The sequence below is a fragment of the Hetaerina americana genome, unplaced genomic scaffold, assembly GCF_022747635.1.
Source record: "Hetaerina americana unplaced genomic scaffold, ioHetAmer1.1.p SCAF_65, whole genome shotgun sequence".
NCBI lineage: Eukaryota > Metazoa > Arthropoda > Insecta > Odonata > Calopterygidae > Hetaerina > Hetaerina americana.
The window spans coordinates 1140508-1164189 of NW_027287261.1; the positions used below are offsets into that span (position 1 = coordinate 1140508).

The 23682-nt window shown below is 38.4% G+C and overlaps 1 protein-coding gene across 2 annotated transcripts in view; it reads right to left on the minus strand.

Moving 5' to 3' along the window:
- The window catches only part of LOC139696032 (long-chain fatty acid transport protein 4-like), a 95505-nt gene extending 79585 nt beyond the window's left edge, over positions 1-15920 (minus strand). Inside the window, exons 1-2 of one of the 2 annotated variants that reach the window (XM_071594645.1) lie at positions 15170-15920; positions 4148-4359 (exon numbers count right to left, since the gene is read on the minus strand). In XM_071594645.1, coding sequence (XP_071450746.1) covers positions 4148-4359; positions 15170-15200 — 243 coding nt within the window. In that variant the 5' untranslated portion in view covers positions 15201-15920. Of the gene's footprint in view, positions 1-4139; positions 4360-15169 lie in introns of those variants that run through there. The other variant, XM_071594648.1, reaches the window with a different exon arrangement.
- Positions 15921-23682: the final 7762 nt, after the last annotated feature.

Consider the following 23682-nt stretch of genomic DNA (forward strand, 5'->3'; position numbering starts at 1 on the left):
CGAATAGTAGCCAATTAGAAATGATGGTTTAGCTGTGACAAACATGACCGATACTTCAAGTATTTAACTACACATTCGAAATGTCTATAGATCTTAATCTAATTGACAATCAATCTACTGTTGCTATGATATAGAAATAATGATGTGCATGTAAGTAAAATAGAAATGGATTCTTTCTAGGTCGGAAAAAATCAGCAATAAATATAATTATGCTTTTCTACGAATTCGCCGAAGATCAGGAAATTACCTAATGCCCACAGACGAACAGTTAAGCCACCTCTGGCAAATGAAATTAATTAGTCACAGAAAAATATGATTATTAAATACACAAGATCGTGTCTGCCCGGTGAACTCTACTTTCTCTCCTTCCTTAGAGTTACATAGAAAAATGTTTTAATATAATAGACTAGTAATTAATTAACAGGATAGCCCAAATATATTATTAAAACATGCTATAAGAAGCAGATATTATTATTTTATGAGAAATACGTATTTACTTGTCCTTGTGCATCGCGCGTTTGCTGAAATTCGATGGTGGATTAGAGGGAATGAGTTTTGCGTCGAAAACGTTTTACTCGCCGATTTGCAAATTATATAGCAAGCATACAAACGTTTCCTCTTTCCAACGTGAGGAAAGTAAGGCATTATCTTTAAAAAATATCAGAACGATAGTATTAACGAGTAGTGCATAAAGGCGAGGACATTGAGGGGTAAATTCATGACCCTTTTGAAGAGCCTTGCTGGTCTTGACGACTGCGACGTGCAACTCTGTAAGGAGGGAGCATCGACATCTTACCCTTACTCTTACGTACACTGAACAAGTGACCATGAGGGCGCGCGCCAACGGGTTATAGGTCACCAGGCACTAGATGAATCATTGGTTCATTTGTTCCCTAATGTTGTGGTCTCGATTTGTGCTATGGAAAAATGATACCTGATAGCGATCGGTTCCGCAGAGGATTCTCCTTAAGGTGGTTCTGGTATGACTGCGTGAATGTTCCATCTATTTTTATTCACTTCCTAAATTGTAAAGAATGAAATAGGTTAATTTAAGAGTTAAAAGATTAAAGTGTAGTATTAGTTACATATTGAGTGTTAAAATGTAGGAAAGATATTTCACTAACGATACGGGATATTACGTTGTTTATTAATTTACGATTTGATATACGTTAGGGTGTCACTTCATCTCAACTCCACACATGATATATTTTGTTTCCTTGATAGAAATCAGCACTTAATAGTGATATGTAAATTATATTAATCCTAGTCACTTTAACTAATGAAATAATATATGTACATATAACACTCTATACATAAATCATTCACATAGAAATTATTCCTCGTAAAACAGGGCAATAAGCACTGGGGCAGTTCCTTTCCCTCCGGCTAAATATCATATAATTAAAACATAGAGACTGATTATATTTTAAATTGTTCACCTTCTGTTCACCGCAAAAATTTGCCAGTGAAAAATGGCACCATTTTTAGCTGGTGGTGAAATATTTCCAGAGTTCAATTCTTTACGTAGAATGCCATACCTGCAAAACCAACTCCTGTTAATGCATACTCATTAAAACTATAGAGCATCATGCATATAACATTTCAGTTGCATTAATCTGTTCTAATAAGTTAAGTCAAGTTTTTAAAATTATCAATTTTTTTAGCATCTGGAATATGTTCACCTATTCAAATGAACGTGTTTTTGGCGCTGATATAGAATGTTTAAAAATGTGAACAAATGTTAAAAGTGCCCGCATTCAGGAATACAATCCAAAAAAACAGCTAGGAAATACATTTTCAAGCTATCTCAGTCGATAAAACGTACATCTAAGATGCTCTATAGAAAGAAATTTTCAGAGTACCTGGAATAAAATCTAAACCCTGTGCCGCCTTTGCTCGAGCACCTTTTCTTAAGGGGGAGAAGGACATCCACATGGGATTTACATGACCCCGGCTTTGAATTTTCTCTCCGCAGTTTAATGCAGTTCCACTTCATGAAATGGTCCTCGTGAAGTTTATCGCGCGGGAGACTCATCGACCAAAAACCGGCTTAAGGCCAGTGGCGCGCTGGTTCATAGGCGGTCGACTGAAGCTCGCCCTCCTCAAATAACCAGTTGGACAAAAAAACCGGATACAAAGGAGATTTCTTTTACGAGTTAGTCATCGACTGATAACATCATCAACTCTTAAAGGAGAGGAATATTGACACTCCAGTAGTTGAACTCCAACGAACTCTGTACGTGCATTCGTGCGTCCGTTTAAAAAGTGTCCTATATTTCCGTGATAATTTGTTGTCGATAGTTGACGTCACGGGGAAGTAAACGGTCTTCGTTGGCCTTTGACATTACTTCAGATGTGCGACTCCAGAATTTATGCATGGGAAGCTAACGGGGCAGGGCAGGGTAAATGAAATTTTGGTCGATGTCAAAGAAAATGAGAAGCCTCATCAAAAATACATACACGGTTCTCCTAAGTTGCGCATTAAAGATTCCAAAATTAAAAAAATGAATTATAAGATAGTTATAAGACAATTGCGGCTACACTCGCCTTGGTCGGATCAATGTATCCATAGAGCACTAATTGTATTTAATACGTTTTACAGACATTTTTATGTACGTGGGCAGTTTCTTCATCACTGTGTTGCCTGTTAGCGCGCGATTTTGTAGATTCTTTGGACAAATGCGATTTGATTTTGCCAGGCATAACGACCTTTGACTTCGAAAATACGGACTGATGCAATTTAAAAGTTAACTCTTAAAAAATTAATTAGGATCCATTCATATTCGTGATATTATTGTACACAATTAGTTAACATTTGAAGTAATAATTCGAAACTAGAATTTTGAAGCAGTTGTTTATAATGTACAAATGGTCTGTTCAGCTGTTGGCATAAAATATAATATGCGTTTGTAAATGATATAATAGCTTTTGAAAGAATGCGAAACTTTTATTGTCGCTCCTCATTGAAGTGAATTAATTGAAAACTACATCATGGGTGAAACATGTGCTGCCATCTGTCAGTGAAAATTATTCTTTTCCAATAATCCATTTTTTCGATCTCAAAAATATCCAAAAAGTATATCCAAAGAGAACTTAGTCTATGTTACTTTGTGTATGTTTATCCTGTTTATGCAAAAAAATAGAAACCCTTTCTCCGTACCGCCTTGGCGTGATGTGCCACTAAGCAAATTAATTTTCGTATTTATATTTTAGTAAGACTCTTATTGATCCAATCTACGGTAATTAAAGTTTTCAAGTCGTCAAAAAAAATTACGGCGTTGCCAAACGTTCATTATCAATAAAACAGAAGAATATGAGGCAAAACACGTAAGTCAAGTCATTAATACATTTAAATTCTAATAAATAGTTCCATATTCAATATCAATAAGGCAGCCTATTGCAAGTCATGAATTAGATAGATTATTTTTCTATGTTTTTTGATTACTTCATATTATTTTACGATTGACAAATTTTCTGTGTTTAAACCGAATGGATCAGTTGAAAAATCGGCCATTGAGAATGCTCATTCACCGTTTTACCTGCTGCAAAATAAGAGTAATATATTACGCGAAAGCACACCTTTTTCCAACATTCGCAGCGAAATTCTTGGTTTGCGAAACTCACGCGAGGGCATAGCGTACACCAGATAATAATTTCCTGCCTCGGCGTTTTGAGAGAAAATACACAACACGTAGATGGTAATCAAACTAATTTTTTTCACTGACTCTATAGGGAAAAATACAGGCAAATACATAATAGTATAATACACTAAAGACAAATAATAACGGCAATTCAGTGCATTCATATCGGGAAAAAATGGTCTAAATTAAAGATAGGAGTTTGTTCAAAAATCCAGGATAAACCGGACGATATCTCGTTGGGACATCGCAGTATACCCTCAAGCTGAAGTCCTCTCCACATATCGTTCAAGTAAGTTTAGGAGTGAGACTGAAAAATCCACTGTCGCGACTCGAGCCGTTAGCCCTTTGCAGGGGAAGCGAGTATATTGGACGCACCGATTCGAGCCACATAACATGTGTACTTTCAGTCAGATTGCACGTGGACTTGATTGAAAGGTGAGGGATTAATCGCGAATTCTAAATGTAATAAATGCTGTGAACTGAAAAAGTCGTGCGCACCTACTAACCTGTGAACGGCCTCTCCTGGCTCGGGAAGAGACTGTCCCGCTCGCCCGCAGCAAAGCCCGCCACCCTCGGTGTGTCGCCCAGGCCAATTGCCGTCTCCGCCTCCTTCCCAGCAGGCCCTTCAAGAGTGTCGCAGGAGGTTTCGCTACCCAACGCAGGACTGCGCTCTTGACCTCCAATGCCCTCCTCAGTGCTCCACCGCGACTAACACCTTCTGAAAGAAAGAGCCACACACACACATAATTGAAATTTGTTATCACTACAAGAACTCAAGGTTGGTTGATTTTTTCGTGAAATTCGCATTGTGAATAAATATTCCCTTAGTTTTGGTCATTCTTTTATCTGCTCACCAACTGGGACAATTGTTATGATTGAGTCAATGGCACGAGGCTGGAGACAACAGAAACACTGTAGTCCACAGTCATAATGTTTGATTTAATTAAATCGACGTAGGTTTTAACTTGAAAAAACGTCGTTTTTAGTTTCAAGGGGTCTCGCCTAGAACTTAATGGGTTAATATATGGGTGCTGTGTGAAAAGAGGAAGAGAATATATGGAAAAGGGGTTGAGGAAGGAGGGGAGGTGTGCTACGTGGTAGACGAGTGCCTACGTTGGTCAATAACGCACGGTGTGGGTGGGAGGGTGATAAGGAGAAATAAAATTCCCCACGTTACCCACCTCCTCACCCCTTTCGTGTCCCACCATTCGCTCCCTCCCCTTTCTTAATCTACCCCAAAAGGTTGGGAAACTTGAAATTTTCATGTATTTTCGTGGGAGACGTCCCTGGTTAGGCCGTCTCGCTCTGTGGCCACAGAATCCATGGGCCCTAGAATGCGTGTAGCTAAACCTCTTATTTCTCCACCAGAGCGAATGTATGGAATGTACGGCGATTGCCTAAAATTTTTATTTCAAAATTGATTAAATGGCAACAGTTTTTAACCATAAGTAGTTACATGATTCCCGTACTCGTAATATTACGAGTACGGCATATATCTATTTAATAACTCGTAATATTACGAAAATAGGTTTGACTATTTTTATTTATTCCGTTTTCGTCCAAGCTAGCCCGCTAAGTAAACTAAAGTGTCCATACCTTCATAGGTGCTGTTATTCACACCTCTCATGGCGTGCCTCAAGCATTCATCTCAAGCATCTCTTACCTAGTTTCAGAATTTATCTTTTAACAGATATAAATCACCTAAATTTTCGCTTAAATTTCAGATATATAAAAAAATACGCTCAGTGTTAGTTTCGACCTCATGGTGCAGCTATTTAACTATTCAAAGACTGAAAATTGTATTAATGGCTGCATGGGAGAAAAGTTTGTTGAACTTCATAGAAACCATCTGTCTTCTGATAAAAAAATCGATTTGTTGGCATATGTCGGAATAATTCGTGGAAAATGCACACTATGCTCCTCTGTGACTATGAAATCAACTGACCACATCGGTGACGTCCGACAAAGTCGCAAGAACGACTACTTGTTTCTTAAAGTCCTATGAGAAGCTTTACGCAAACTATAAAATGAATGCTTCACTGGCACTGTTTACGAAGAGAAAAATAATAGTTTTATTCATGAATACTAACATTCCTCTTTTCCGTTCGAGTAATTGTAATGACTCCTTGAAATTTTATAATATTTGAACTTAACCAAAAGGATAACCTTACTGAATATTTCAAAGAGGTGGGAATAGGTGACACTCTGCTCCACTGCAAGCTCAATATAGTTACACGAAGATGAACGACTCCGTACTTTTAATAAGCTACCCCTTTTGAAAACTAAAGTGACATTCAAACTATCTATGACGAACTTAGGTATGGTTTTTGACGCATTTGTTGTTTTTTCTTCATATTTACCCTCGTGTGAAAGCCAAATTAACTGCGTACCGTTTTATCCAATGCTCATATACGGAAAATCACCATTACATTATAAGTAGTTCGGAACATTGTCTAAAACCTCTCTCATTCGGAAAACAAGTCCAGTAATCGATGTACCTTACGCTATCGATTCCAGTTTCGTCAACTACAAATGCCCCAGATTCTTATTGAAACTGATAACTTGAGACAAAATGCCATCGTTCAGAGGCCACACTTATTAAGAAAAGCGGAAGAGAACAATAAGTCGCGATCCGTATTGCGGCATGAAGATACAAAGTTAAACCGTAATTCATTAATTGAAAATAGTCGGTCATTAACGCGTCATTTTTCAATAAACGAGAAAGGTCCTGGTAGAAAGTTCATTGCCATTTAATTGCATATTTAGAGATAGAAAATTTGGTTAGTTTATATTTATTTTTTAGGTTAGTTAGAGAGTAGGTATTTGGTTGGCAGAATAACCGGTTCATACTCCTGGTTCAATGATCCTAAAAGCAAGGACAATATCTAATCTCAATACCTCCCGAAGAAATGGAAAACCTTGGAAACAGCGTTCCATCCTGCGCGTAAAAAACGCGGCCTTTGTGTTTTCTTTCATTCAAAAGTTAAATCTCTGGTTTACGCACTGACTGCCTTAGGCTAAGTTAAGTTGATGTTTGCAAAATGATAAGACTGCTGATACCGTTTGGATTTTACTTTTATTCTCCTCCATCCCCTTACGGAGCGCAAATGGAAAATAAAAAAGTCCATCTCTACTGTTGCTTCCCCAGATTCAGAGAAATTGAATACCAGTAAACAATATATAAATACCCTTTTCCAGTCTTTTGACTTGGGGGTTCCAGAAACCAAGATGGATGAGAGGATATAAGCGAACAAACCAAAGACATCAATCCAATAGTCCCTTTGATAGAGAGTAAGGGTAGATATTTCCTCGAATTAAGTCATGCGGGGCGTGTTTAATTCGCGCATTCAGATTAAGAAACAATTTCATTCCCTGCGCGCCACCTGCGGATTCCAAGGAAATCAGACGGCTTGTGTTTATTTGGGGGGTGTAAGGAGTAGTAACTCGGCTTTAAGTCCCCCCTCCGTTCTCCTCGCAGTCAGCAACTGAATACACACTGCTTTAGCGGATTCCCGTATTTTTTATCCATGAGTCATCATCCCGCTTTCTTATCCTTATAACCTTTCTTATTTATCCCCGGTTCATCACAATTTGATCCATTGTTTGGAAACTTAATTTTTTAAATGCACTCCTGTGTAGTAGCACGTGTCGTATTCGTCAAGTTTGAATGAGCATTACAGAAAGATTAATTAGGAGATATAACAAGCAATGTTTTTCATTAAAAAAAATTAAACACGGAGGAGTACTTTCATGTTTACGATTGCACAGAACTTCAACTCGAAGTGGGTGAAGACTAGAAACGATTCCTTAAAAGGGTAAGGTAAAAATCACCTTACGCTCATGCTGATGCAAATACGTAAGATAACATGTCGAACCAATGCAATTGACGTGGTAGTAACTTATTCCACTGCGAATATTATTACCAGTGTTAATGCATCTTCGAGCTGGATTATACATTTAAATTTCGGTAATACGTCCAGACCTTTTGTGTCATGTTCCGATGCCAACCTTTTCATTACGGTCTCCCTTTTACCGATCCAGAGCAGAGGCGAATAGTTATTCATTCCAGTGGCGTGACAGGAAATGACTTACTTTGCATCCATTTTACATTCTCTTAGACAATGCGAACATCGTGTCAAGTTCATTCGGATGTCCGAGTGTGTGGGAGAAGAACTAGCATTAAAATTTAAACAGTGGGCGGCAGGTCGATAGATGGTACCATCCTCAGGATGTGCATGCATATAGTGAAATGAAACTTTGCATTTTGTGCTTTCACTGGGAAGAATAGATAAAAATTGCCTTTTTGATAAAATATCTTATTTGCTTAATGTATTACTGGGTACTATTGTACGAATACGACTATCTTTGACTTCTCTTGGGAGACGTATAATACATTTTTTGTTTATTTAAGAATTACGTTGCAATTAGGTAATTGTCCTGGTGGCAACGGTCAAGTCTGATCAATGATCACTCTTACAACGAAAATTACTTGCATGCACGCACAAGAAAAACAGATAGGAGACAAAATATTCGTACATACAATGTCACTTCCTCATCGCATACAAGCCAACTTCCATTTAACGTTGACATTCTTGACAGCTCAAAGTAATAATGTGCCGCCTTGTGTGGTTGACGGTAATTAGGTACATTATTATTACTATTTGTACTGTGCCGTAAAAGGATGGTTTTGGATTGGCTCAGACTGATTTATACCCCCCATTGTATAGAACTGTTCTCCAATTCCGTATACTTCCTTCCTCCATTCTGTCCAACATGTCTATCCTTGTCCTCTCCCAACGTCGCTTGCCTAACGTCCTCCCCACCGCCGCAGTCTTAAATATCCCGTCGCCAAACGAAATTCACATTTGCAATTCACATTCACAATTGCATTCACATTTCCTGACTCCATTGGACCTCTCCCAGCTATCCTCTCTGCCCGCAAACCTTGCGCAGTAGTCCTTCGCTAGTTTTATTTTCCGCTCATTTCATTTTTCCTATCCATCTCCGCTCACAGATCTCAAAACTTTCCAATCGACGCCTATCATTTTGCTTCAATGACCAAGTTTCCGAGCATTACAAAATCGTATTCCATATCGAATTTTTAACGGGTATTTTCTTAATGGCAATATTTAACTTTTCTGCCATCAATTTCCTTCTTTTGAAAGCGTCTATGCTTACGCAATTCTTTTTTTAATAACCCTACTACTTGGTCCAAAAACTTCCAAGGAAGGTAAGGTATTCCACCTCCTCTAGTGTTTGCCCTACTTTAATATTTAAGTTAGCCTTTATCCTTCTCGAAAATCTCAAAGCATGTTTCTTTTCACATTGAGCTTCATGCAAAACCTAACACACTGATTTTCTAATGCACTCAGGAATGATGGTAACTACTTGCCCGAGTGTCTAACTAAAGATAGATCATCAGCAAACCTAACTGACTTTATGAGTTCTCCAACGACTTACATTCCTATCTCCAGGTCCTCCCATTCCTCTATTACCATTTCTTCCAGGTATACTACCTTGATCAAAAAGTTCCCGGAATAACCACCGTGTGGCGCTCCCATCGTTCCGATTTGAGTTCTGTTTTTTTTGTTAAATTGGTACATCTGTTGTTGATATTCCCTTTAAATCTTAGTGTCATAACTTGACATTTGCAAAAGTTACGTAGCCAAGAGTACATCTATCTCTGTGTGTGTTGGCGATTTTTTACAATTTCAGAAATGGATTTAAATTTGCAACAACGAACTTGTATTAAATTTTGCGTAAAAAACGGATTTAGTGGCGCACGGACGTTGGAAATGTTGGAAAAGTGTTTCGGCAACGATTCTCTAAAAAAAAACGGTCGTTTACCAGTGGCACGAGCGGTTCAGAAGTGGTCGTGAGTCAATCGAAGATGATGAACGCAGTGGCAGACCATCGACATCGAAAGTCGGTGAAAAAATTGATAAAGTAAAAGAAATGTTGGTCAATAACCGCAAATTAACCATCAGAGAAATAGCGGAGGACTTGAACATTGCCTATGGATCCGCCCAAGACATTGTGGTTAATGATTTGGGTTTCCGTCGTGTAGCAGCAAAGCAAGACCTCAATTTCATGCAAAAAAGAGACCGTGTTGACGTCGCAAAAGACATGATTTGCGAGGCTGAATCCGATCCCACATTCATCAAAAGGATCATTACTGGAGACGAGACGTGGGTTTATGAGTACGACACGCAATCCAGACATCAGGCAAGTGAATGGCGTTCACCAAATGAGCCGAGACCAAAAAAACCACGTCGTTTTCAGTCAAAAAAGAAGGCAATGCTGATGGTTTTCATGGATTACAACGGTGTAGTGCATCATGAATTTTTGCCAGAAGGCCAGACAGTAAACAAAGAGTATTATTTGGGCGTTATGAGACGTTTGCGTGAAGCAATTCGCCGAAAGAGACCAGAAATGTGGGCAGAAAACTCGTGGATTTTGCACCATGATAACGCACCGTCGCACAGTGCTATCATTATTCGTAATTTTTTGACGAAAAATGCAACAAATACCATCCAACAGCCACCGAATTCACCTGATTTGGCTCCCTGTGACTTCTTTCTGTTCAATCGAGTTAAAAAACCATTACGGGGAACGCGTTTTAGCAGCCGAGAGGAAGTAATGGAAAAATCGCAGGAAGCACTGATGGACATACCGAAAACCGAATATAAAAAATGTTTCGAGGATTGGATCAAGCGCTGGCATAAGTGTGTTGCAGTCGATGGGGATTACTTTGAAGGGGACAATATAGATTTAGATGAATAAACTTGTATTTTTAATTTTCTGAATAAATTCCGGGAAATTTTTGATCAAGGTAGTATGTTGAAAAGCACCGACGATAGTGGGTACCCCGGATAGGTATCCCCATTAGTTAGTTAAGATATCATTTTGGACTCATCTCTCGGGGTCGCTTACCTTAAATTCTCGCATATGATAAAGGCTTGGGTGTATGGGGAAGCATAGAAGTTTGCAGAAGTCAAGCGCTCGTTATGCTATGAATCTAACGTAGAAGTTGGCCTGACTACTTACTTTTTCTCGATTTTCCTTTAGAACGAAGGACGCGTAATTATTGAATTTCACCCGATTTAATTAACATTAATTCATAAAAAATGCGTGGTTTTACGATTAACAGTAAACAACCATGCGTGGAAACTAAATATTTACTGAGACGGAAAGTTTTTAGGAAAATACTAAGGATTTTTTAAATGTAATATATGAATTTGTGACACTTAATTCCTATAGAAACCTTTACAAAAAATTTCTAAGCAAGACTATTTATATATATTTATCAACTTAGGGCGGGTTTAGTTTGAGGAGCTCAAACTCGAGTGCATGTAATAAAAATACGATATTGATTACTCTTTAGTTTCTCATTGATGGATTATCTCAGTGTATACTACTCTGAAATGCTCTTGTAGATCAATAGTGGTGCGATAAATATCATGCAGATTGAATCAACGGAGTATCTGAATTGTATAGTTTAAACTAACCCAGGTAATTACGGAATAGTGTAGCAACGTAGTTGTTTCAGCAAACAAAATGTCGTATCATTTTGCGCGAGGCGCATACGTCAGTACCGTCAGGACTGCCATTGCCGGTGATATTCAAATGACATCCTATACGATGCTAAATGATATTGAGAAGTAAAAGGATGCCACATGTCGTGACATCGGAGCGGTGGATTCTTATACCGTCTTTGGTTATGAGTCCAAACTCCGCTGAAGTGGAGTTTTATCAGTCCTTTCACTCGTTCTCACTCTAATGTGTGCGGGGGAAAAATGAACAGAACAATTCAACGTCTTTCGCAATAACTGTACTCGCTGCATTGGGATTCCTGTCAATTCATAAGTGTACGGCACTTACCACGCCAATATATTTATTATTATCTCTCAAACAATAGTTATGCATAATGCGGATGCTATAAAAATCAATATTTTATGTTCATATTCAAGTAGACGAGAACGGCATTCCAGAACGACTAAGGGCGCTATTTCAAATTTAGACGCATCTGATCATCGGAGGGATTTTCAGGAAAACACTTGGAGATTTAGTTAGAAGCAAATATTAATGCGCTTCATTCGCCTCCAAATTATTGATGGAACTTGATCGCTGGGGTATTCGAGTAACAATTCGAATCTTAAAGTACATCGGCATCACCTCTTTGAATGCTCTGATTCCTCTTTCCCTCAGCACTGTTTGTGGGGAGGACAGTGATCCTCAGCGCCTTGGGAGACGTGCTCGAAGGGAAAGGTTGGGCGAACTCGACTCTCACTGTGATCGGTGAAAGCGGCGCTCCACGCTTCTGTGACCGTGGAGAATAATAGCGTGATATCTATCGATTGACGGTACAGGACGAACGATTATTTTATTAGAGAATCGCGAAAGAATCATGTCATCTGGCGGGCCTACCGTATAGAACCCGAGTATACTAAAGAGGTTAATAACAGTTATTAAAAAACTCAAATTCACAGAGAGTAAAAAAATTTAAATAGTAAACAGAGAGATCGGAATTCATGATGAAGCAGATAAGAGGTCCTATCAAATATGGGACGTTCCTAAATTATAGACCGGTGAATTAGAAACGTTTATGGGTTTGTGTTTAAAGGCATAACCGAAGACTAATGAACAAAATTAATTTTTTTTAATCTATTAGTTTCCAAGAATTTAAAATGTATTTATTTAAAAAATAAAACACTTATCTCTTCGTAAACCTTTCAAATTTATTTTTTGTTGATTAGATTTTTGATCATTTTTCCAGTTTCCCTCGCGTATAATTCCATATCGGCAGTGAAAACGCTGCTTAGGATCACAAAAATGTAATGCTAAGGTTCTAAATCATCGCAATCAAGAGTTAGCGAATTAAGCACCTCGGATGATGAAAGTAGTTATAATTCCAATCGAGTGATAAAAGTTTCATGGCTCCAGCATGAGGGGATGGGGTGGACACGTAGGCATTTTTCACGGACGTAAATACAGATGGACGATTCAATATCAATAATACTTAACTATTTAGCGTAAAATTTTATGATACAACTGATACATAGGATACATCTCATTTTTAATGAAATAACTAAAGATTTAAGAATATTACAGTCAGTAAACGCTGTGAAAGGGAAAATAAAAGACTAGCTATTACACAGAATGGATTGAGGCTCGGAACAAAATGTGACAAAATATATGTAGCTTTATCATTGCATACACTTTAAGCTCTCAGTTTTGTTTACGTGGCGGCTGCTATCAAGCCAGAACTGTCTGGCTCAGCAGAATCAGGATGAGCATTCAATGTATAAATTTTTAATGTACACTACTCTTGAATATTATGAAGATCATATCACTATGGTATATGGTAGAGATTGTCGGTAATTGTACGTTATATTGATTTTCTTAATTATTTCTTTATCATACATGATGAAGATTATACTACAGTTATAAATTATAAATATAAATAAAAAATCAGTAATTGGAAGGAAAAAACGAGCTCATTCCATTAATTCACCAAAAAACCCCAGGAATGATTTAGGGTTAATATGAGATGGAGTGGAATTTTTATAATACAAATATTGAGGTACATGAAGAGACATATAGTAGTTATTTATTACCATAAATTAAGTGATTATTTTTAATGCGCGATTATTTAATGGCAAGCGTCCTGGATGATAGTTGATGTAATTTTTGAAGTTGATTTGGTCCAGGGAGTTAATACCAGAAGGACAAGTGTACGCTCAGTTGTTTTTTCAGCTGCATGTAGTATGCATCTAATGTTTTGTGAAATACATTCCTCGTGACTATTAGATTGGCATGCCCTCCCTTGGGAGGGGTTTGCTCTAACCACTGCTCGCTGGAGTTTTGTGTCATACCTCCCTAGATGGCCACGGTAGAATTAAGACCACTGGGTTGGACCTTAAAATTAATGATTCTCTCGGCCTTCATTAGCGTGAATTTTGATTTAGGTTGATACGAGTGGCTTCTCATACTGATCAGTTTAATAATATCGTCACTGCTATATTATTGGTTTGCCTCCCTTGAACTTTGCAGCTGCGGATCATCACCTTCTGTTTTTTTAGCATCGTGGCTAATTTAAATGTGTACATGGATGAAGGTGTTTATGAATCTTTTTCAACGCTATTTAAATGTAAATGCAGGAGCTGATAATATAAAAAAGGTTTATTCCCGGTAAACTCGTATTCCATTTTTGGAAAATGGAATATCTGTGTTCCATTTGAGAATTTCATCTGTTTTCAGACTGCATTGAGGTATGTGTATATTATCTAAAATTCTTAGGAGAAGCAATTATATTTGGTACATAATTGTATATTTTTTAATCAGCATTACACGTGGGAATTAGCTAGTATTCCCGGTTTCATTTTGCAGAAATCCCTCCAATTTCTTTGGAGTATGGCTCGAATCGGTTTTTCGACTCATCAATACGGATAAATTACTGACCGAAGGACACAGGCCCATTTGGATGATCAACGGAAAACCAGGGGCCGAACCCATAATCCCGGAATCTTGGGAAATACTCGGATGAACCGCGATTTTTCAATCCAGAGATTCATTTTAAATCCCGGGAATAAATGCTCTTAGAAATCATGATATCGAAAATTCTCGGAGTCCGGGATTCCTTTTCAATTTTTTGAAAGTTTTTCCTGGACGAGAAGCTTCTTCGCGAAGTGTCCCTTGAAAATTTGCCTTCTCGCGTTTGTACACATGGTGGTTTCATGAACTAGGAGTTTTTTTTAAAGTAAAAAGTGCTTGAAATGCGCCGACAACTCCTGAAATTTTTTATCTTTAGTTCAGCATAAGTTTGAAATCTTTTTCTAAATGCAAAATTTATTAAGGTTTTTAGGCGGTAACATATCTATTTTTCTTAATTGTTGAAATAACCTAAGATTCGTAAAAATTAATCTAAATAAATACCACCAGAGATTAGTTGCTCGAGGCTATAAACACTTCACGTATATCTTCTCCACACGCCTCTTCCGTCATCGAATATCTGAAATCAAATCCCATCCCCTTTCGTGGCATAAGATCTTAGCACGTCTTCTTTTCCGTCAGTTGTATTTTATGCATCCTTCTTCATACCCACGTCTCAAATTTATCAAATCGAATCAGGTGTAATTCCTCAGTAATGATTTTCCAAGTTTCTAAATCATACAAGGCATTAGTTCCATATCATAGTTTTTAGTACACTCAATACAAGTATGTTTTCACGAAAGGATACAATCGTATGCTCCTTTCTCTTCACAAATACATCTTTCGCCAGCGCAATTATTCTCTTAATGCTCCAAGAATTCTTATTATTTCGTTCTAGATACTTCCCAAGTACGTGAAGCGCATTGGAAGTAGGTGCTTCAGTTGAAAACTTCATCACGGGCACTAAGTAACTATACTATTCTGGTTGGTTGGAATAAGTGAAATTGCAATTTACCGTTCGTTCCAGATACGTGAATAGTAACTACAGCTAGACAATTCATGACAATGTTCGAGAAAATATGGAGCATGCTCCTTACCTTTGCGAACTGGGTTTTGAATCCACGTCATGCGAAAAGTCCACCAGAGGTCGCCATAACCGCGCGGGGATGAATGCGCGGAAAGGAGGGAAGTATAAACACGTGTCACACACGAGAGAACCCTCAGTGCATTCTCGGGCAGAAGTGTGTCGGCAACATCTTTCCCCGGGGCAGAGTTGGGAAAGGAGTGAATGTGCTATTAGAATACAGAGAGGAAGGGGCACTACGGCACAATGGAATTGTCTGCCACCGCGCAACTCCTAAAGTAACTACTCTCTCCCTGACCACTTCCGTGGATATTGTCCATCACCACTGCATTCCTTGACATGGGGCCGGTAAAAAAAAAAAGAGCAGGGATTCACTCAAGAAATTTTGTACGAAATATTCGAAAATGAGCACGCTGCATTCCCAACGCTTTTCCATGGAGGAGAGGAAGAATTTTGAAAGTACATTATGGTCGGCGAACGAAAGTTCAGAGTGACCTCCATGCCTTCTGATGGCGTAGCATCACAGATGACGGCGCGAACGAAACCAGCGATTATCGTGATCGGCTTGGGGGAGAAACTTAATCGATAGATGGTGAGAAAGATTCGGGCGAGACGTGAAATAAAGAGACAGCTGACGAAACGACACGTCCGTCGACGCAGAAATGGACGATCGAAACACTCGAACACTCCGCAAGTCTTTCAAATTTCGCGCATTTCTCGGGAACAAAAGACGAACGGAGGGTGCAACCATGGAATTTCGATGGGAAAAACACACTAGGTACTTACGGCTGTTATGTCTACGATCTTTACGAATTCGGCTCCGATGATGTGGAGGAGAAAAGGGAGGGAAAAGGGTCGGGGGTGGGTGGAAATGAAGGGATAACTGGGAAGATCCTCAATATGCGTCGTACACTTTGGCAACATGGAGGTTAGGGCTGGGTGGCACGTCGCAAAAAGGGATTAAGACGGAGAGAGAGAGAGGGATTAAACGCGGCACGGATAGGAAGGAGAAAGGAGCCTATCATCCTCGGGGGTAGATAACGGGAATGCAGCGGCGTGAGTAATTCCATGCAGGGAGATGTCTCGGAGGTAGGGATATTGCGAATTGTGGAATGGCAAATATGTTTTGATGAGGTCTTCGTCGTGGGAGACCCGACGGTCCCGTATCCTTGTCGCCCGCCAACTAACACCGCCACCGTCACCCCTCCCTCTCCCCTCTTTCCCTCCCCTCCATGTCTACCCTTACCGATCGATTCCAGCTGTGATGCCAACTTCACTCCAGGTCTCCCCGCCGACTTCGCTGCCTCCGACCCTCTCTCCGAAGTTCAACACTTCTCATGCCGCTCCTCTCTCCTGCGGAGAGTACGGTATTACGGCATTTAAAACTGAGCGTGCAAATCCTCGGATGTGGTGACAATGGATGGTGAAATTCCATGGTTAGAATTCAATCGACGACGGAGGTCATACAAACTTCCTGAGAGAGGTGATTATATTTTCACTTGCGATTAAATGGGAATACGAACGCAGATTTTGGTTACTATGTACACAGATAAATATATTTCAATGATAATATATTTTTTACCCACAAAGGGAAAAGAACAGAAACGAATGTGAACAGTAAGAAAGGGAAAAATAGAAGGAAAACACAACTAAAATTCTATGAAGTTAAAGCAGAGAGTTTTAAGACATTCTGCACGCGATATATTCAGAAAGTAGAATGGAAGCGGAGTGTAAGCAGCAGAAATGCTGTCAGATAAATCATTAAAAGGTTTGACTCGTAGACAAGACAGATTAAGAAATGATGGAATTGTTATAGATATAATTTTACTTGAAATAAAGAGCCTAGTGAAAGAATTACATAAAAATAGGATACATTTTCAAGTCCATGTAGAATTGCTTCAAAGATTCCCAAAAGAGTTCTCCAACATCTAATTCTTCTATGCCCTAGAGTTCTCCATATGGTCCTTTCCTCTTCTGCTCTTCTATAAACTTCATCGTTCCTCACTTTGTCTCTCCATTTAATATTCGGCATTCTCCTCCAGCACCACGTTTCAAATGCTTCAATTTTTCGTTGGTCCACTTTTACAATATTCCATGTCTCCAATCCGTAGAGTGCCATGATCCACACGAACGTTCTGACGAACTACTTCCTTGCTTGCAATCTTATTTTCTTTGAGCATAGCAGTTGCCTCCTCTTCATGAATGCGTTCTTAGCTTGGGCTATTCTTCGCTTGATGTCGGTCGAACTTTTTCCATCCCAAGTTATGCTGCTGCCTAAGTAGATAAATGATTCCACTTGCTCTAGTTTCACTCCTCGAATTGTGATATCTGCATTCAGCTTCTCTCTTCCACACACAAGGATTTTCGTTTTCTTCTTGTTGATGCTCATATTATATTCCCGAAGCACTTGGTCCATAGTATTCAGGTTTACTTGCAGGTCCTTCCACGTCTCTGCTACTACAGCGGTGTCGTCTGCGAACCGCGGCATGTTAATTTCTTCGTTTAAGTTATGCCTCCGCTATTATTTGAACAAAACTGTTAGTAGCATTTGCCATGATAGCTATAACATGCCTGTTCAACCTGTGACATGTGAAAATACGCAGAGTTACTTATGAAGGTTAAATATTGCAAGTATATATGAAAATACTTTTTGAGATACATTATTTTTAACAATATTTTGCACCAATGCTTCCCAAAATGAACTAAAAATAATTTTTCCCCGAATTAATTTAATACCTGAACCTAATAAGTCATTCAACACATTAAATGTCTTCCTAAAGGGCAAAAGTTTGACGAATCCGGCTTTATTTATTTGTTACCATTCTGTAGGAATCACTTGTGTTTTGGATTGCCTCATTTTTCCGCTGTATTAACGTATGTATGCTAAAATACTGGCATTATAAAACTTATGGAAGCTTTCATAATACCTATTTTACACCATCATTTGCTCATACCATCCGTGTACCATGGATCAGACGGCCATGCGCTCGATCACGCCCTGGGCATGAAGGATGCTATTTTTGCCTGTCTCTTAGCATGTGCCTACCACTCCCTGGTCAAAAGAAGTGACAATTATATCGAAAAGTCGTAAATTAAAATATAAGAAGTTGTGTATTAATGGATGATTCGAAGAACAAGTAAAGCTCATTTTTTTACCATATGGTTTTATAACACAAAAAAATGTTAATGAAAATAATTAATAATTACTATCCGGTGACAAATTTTCTGGGATCGACTCTCCGTAGTCTTTTGAAATTGGTGCATGGTTCAGCCGTTTTATTTTAATGCGAGTGCTTTTAATTTTTGGCCACTCTACTTTTTAAATTGGCAGATGAAATTATTTGACTATTTTTACCAAGTGTAAATCTAAACTAAATCACAGTTTTTCTACACCTTTGTGAGGATAACTCGTAGAATATTTATTAATTCCATTATGGAATGACATTTTTTACTCCTTAATTTAGATTATGTACTCGTTTATCAATATTACTTTATGTAGTCTTGGAAATATTTTTTAACTTGTGATAAATAGTTTCAGAATGTGTTTGTGATTAAGCCAAGATATGAAACCGGAGAATTTGAAACTTGGCCAATCAGAGCGGTCACACCTCGATTCTTAGTTTAATTGGGGAAAGAGGGATGGGCTTAATATGTCGTATGTAATGCATGGAAGGCTCAGAATTCGAGTTAATGTCCCATTAGCATCTCAAACAATAGTGCAAGTCAGCAGAAGCAAATATGTCTCTTTTCCATCAATCCGTGCCGAGGCGAATATTTTGATCTAAGGAACAGTCATTATTTTCTTATTTTAGCATTTTTATTTACCTTTTGGGTATTTTTCTTTTCGTCTTGTAACTTCACACTTCTATTATTTATTCTGGCAGCTTTGCTTGGACTACAACTTTGTATTTCAGTATCAAACGGCAATATTTCCTTACCATAGAAACCTGACGAACGATAGTCGATTATCGGTGAGTGTAAATTTGGCTGATATTGCCTTGAGTTCTTTAGCAGTCTTTGACTCCTTCATTGGAAAGTTTTAACATTGGGAATAAAAAAACAGCTAAGATAACAAGAGGAAAATGAATAAGGCAAACAGTCCACCATTACTTATTCAATAATTGTCGATTTCACATAAAATTACACTTATTATTTTATGTCAATTATTTCCTTATTTTTAATAGAAATACTGTGAAAACATGCATTGAGAGAAGTTGGCTAGTTTTAGAGGCATGGCGCGTAGGCAAAATAGTCAATCAGGAAATTTAGGACAGTTTAAGCAAGTTGAACTAAAGTACATATTTTTGTATTTTATCATGTTAAATTATTGTATTCTATTCCCTTACTTTCAGTCATATTATTAAAAATGAAATTCTATCTACTTGTTAGTATCAATTATTTCAAAAGCTTTGGAGCTTATAAAAATATCGAAGGCGCTCTGATAATATACATGTATATATACACGCACGCACGCACGCACGCACGCACACACACACACACACATAAATAATCGAAAAATGCCAATTACAAGCCATTAAGATATCTTCCGAACAAGACTTAATCGTAACACAATATCATTGACATTCTTTGCAGTTGCAGACAAATGGTTGCTAAGTGACACATGCTGCTGGAATTATTAGGATGAAGGACAAAGCTCGACTCAGTAAAGCGTTTTCCTTGTCATAACTATTTATTCAATTACCTCAAGTCATTCCATGTTTATCCGTATTTATTTCGACAATATTTTTTTGTAATTTTCTACGTACCATTGTTCCTGTAATGAGATCAATTCGTCTACTAACAATGCACCAAAAAGTGCCAGTGCTCCGGATTGTGGAAAAATGTGCACCGCAGGTAAGGCAACAGCCTGATCGTAACGGTTAATCATTCCGCTTGGCGCTTTCATTAATTCGATTCGGCGATTCTTGACCCGCTTTAGAAGGGAAAGGGTCCGTGAACCACTGCTCTCTGCCCATGCGGAATCCCTCAGGGCGTGAATTCTGTGAAAATTATTGACTCTGATACGCATGAAGTCCCTTCGATATTTCGGGCGTTCACATCTAGTTAATGAACTTATGCTAGGAGAGTTTTCGATGGAAAAAGGAACATTTTTATTTCGCTGAGATTCCAACAGGTCTCCCAAATGCTGTCCAGGTGTGGTAACCTGTTCCTTTATAGGCCCCATTCGGATGTCAGTCAAATACGAATTCCAATTGTGCAAATGTTTTATCTTTCCTGTTATATATATATGTTTTTATTTATGGCGTTTGGGCCTCTCTGCTTTCAACTCCGGAGTTCGGGTTGGTGTGGTGGCAAGTTTATCGGTTTCCCATGTTTGAATCTCAGCGATGGCAGAATTTGTCTGAGTTGTCCTAGCTTGGATCCCTGTGAAGAGAGGAATTCTAGCGGAGTAGGCCTTCGGGTCGGATGGGTACGTCAACCTCTTAGCGCCTTACCGTTAAGAGTAGGCTAATGTCAACGCAGGGTTTCTCTCCTCCCTTCTTCCTCCATTCCCTGGAAATCCTCCCTCTGCCAAATTACCCACCTATTCTTAATGGCGCAAGATTCTCCAGTTTTCTGTCGCCTCCAATAATAGCAGCTACTTGAGCTCTTCTTGGAAAGAGTTTTGTGTTTAGTGTAATCAAAAACCTTCTCGAGGATATCATATGTATAGAAAAATGCCCGGAAAATAATGTCAGGATGGAAGAGTATTTTAAAACTTTTTCGCGGATCGAAATGCGGTTTGTCACTGGATAAAAATTATCGCCTTGATCTGGACTCGAACCTTTATTCCTCGATCTGGTACGAGTACGTTCTGGTAGTATAATTGACTAAATCACTCGGCCGGAAATTCTAGGCATCCGGATTCGAGCCCCGGTCAAGGAGAATGATTTTTACACTCTTAAAATTTCTGATTTCGATGCACATCAGCGATTTACTCCGTTAAAGTAACTGTCGCCGGATTTCCCGAGAGTTCTTTGAATTACGTCATTTTTTTTGTCCTCCGCAAGGTTACGGGATGGATTGTGAGGTCTATGTGAATTTAGAGACGGTTGTCACGCTGAGGAGAGTGTTTGTCTGCAACGCGGTGTAATTTGGGGGTCGGTTCTAGCGTGACGTTATATGACAATGAAGGGATGGGAAAACGGCCAGGAATTGCGTGACGCCTTTGTTGGTGCACGTTGCCCTAGGTCTTCTTTAGTTCTGCTTGACGTTTCCACTGACTCGTTAAAAAACACGTTTGTGTGTATCTGTTGGATTTGATCACGTACTACGTGTTTCGACTTTAAAATATTATCGTGGAGTACCAAGATACGGTAGTGTACTTAATATACAAACGCTTTGTACGCAATACGTTTTTCAAAATAAAATTGTTGAAAAATAGAAATAATTTTTAAATGTTATAAAGAATGTTCACGAATAGGCTGGGCCAGACGTACACGGACATTAAAATACTCTTCCTTTTATCTTAAAGTTCTTTATTGACCTTATATAGTATTTTTCTGCGTATTTCAATGAGTTAAATGTGGAAGTGTGTTAATTTGATAGAAAATACCTTTTTTGTAACAAAAATATGAGAAATGAACTGTTCCACCATCTGGAATGTGTGAATTTTACCCATTATATACAATACTTCAAATTTAACTGTATTCTATCCGATTCAAAGCAACACTCGTCTATAGTGCTATGATTTCATTGGAATTTCCTTAAAAGTTCTCAGGTCTATGAATGTAATTAAAATAGTATTTGAGAAGAATATTTGAGGGATATATTTTTTCGTTTATGTATACGGTCTGTTCACTTTATCCTATATAATAATAAATTTTCACTTTCCAGTGTATGAATTCCAGCCACAAAATGTCAAAGCCCTAATTGAAAAAGTGATTTCGCTTGTTTGCATTTTCTTTTCTTCTTCTGTTACAGCCTCTGTAGAACCACAAGTGGGTCCATCATGTTTGGATTTTCTCTTCTCCTCCCAGAATCTCGTAAATCCTTTCCCTCCTCCTCTTCTGTTTTTCCTTTGAGATTTTTATTACCTTAGTCTCTTTTTCTCCCATTCGTGTTTTTCTAATTTTTTCCTCTATTCGTGTCGTTGACCTTTGGGATATTAGTTGTTGTTCACTTATTTCCCGGTTATTCTTTCCCACAACCTTGACCCTTATCTCAGTTCATTTCTTTCTGAGTTCAAAACCCCCTTAGTTTCTGTCTACCGTATCGTCCTACTCCTTGTCTCCAACAGCCTTCTGGTCAGTCTGCTCATGTGATAAGGATTACAATTAACTTAACAGTGAGAATAAATTAATAGAAAGAAATATAGGTAGCGAAATTAAAATTCTCTAAGAAAGGAAGTGAGGGATTTTATGTAATCGTATTTTATGTAATGCATAGGACTTCAGTAATTATGAAACGGTGGGTAGGACTGTTCTTTATTATTATCATTAAAAATACACATGTGCTGATAGAGTGTCAGGTGGCAGTTTCTCGAGTCTAAAGAAACTCGCCTACTTTGCATTTCGTTTAAACTTTGACCCATGAACTTCCGACCTGAGTTATTCTATTTTTATTCATTTTGGGCCATCTTAAAGTTTGACAATGAGTAAAATCCCGCGTTTCATTTGCTTTTTTGCTATAATCCGTCACGGGCATGCGGGAGAAAAATGTGCACTAACTAGAATTTAATGATTTTATCAGAAAAAACAGTAATATTCCCCAAAATCTATTTAAACATTTAACGGCTGAATTAACTCATTCGCTGGTGGAAATTATCTCCCACCTTTTTCATCCTTTCATCCATATTTTTTCTCCATCTCAATTAAAAAAAAACTTTTTGGATAATTGCACATCATCTTAACGACCAGATTTTCAGCCTGTCATGTACCTCACGATTTCCAAGCCAGCTTCTCGTGAAAGGTTTCCTTTCATAATTTCCAGAGATGACTTTGCAAGTAACAGGTGCAGAATCACTCTTTTGTGTTTCTTTTTCATTGCCATTTTCTGTGATTTTTAGCTATCTATTATCTCATATGACAGGAGTAACTTTGCATCGTAAAAATTGTTACGTGCTAATATTAATGAAATTCTTAAGAAGAGCAACATCATGAGCCGAGCCATGCGGTAGCATTCTATTCAAGCGAGCTGATCAACTGTGATTTGCCTCTGCTTGCTCGCTTGACTTGCCTGTGCTTACTGCTATATTGATGTGGTATGGTGGACCGTTAGGATATCTTTACGGTTTAAAATGTATTAGCGATTCTCGGTGAATTCCATCTGCCCACATCATTTATTCCGAAAGCGGGCGACCCTTGAATTATACGGTAAATGATACCTCGTGGGACTGCAACATTTTAAACACAAAATGCAAACTCCAGGTAACTTTTTATAATACTCGTTTAATATTATTACTAAAAGAATTAGGTGAATAATGCGCCAACCTACTGAACCAAAAGTCGAGGGTTCAAGTCCCACCTCAGGCCTCTGGGTATTGTGTATGCAGGTGATTCGTCTCCTGGGTAATCTTAGAAAAAG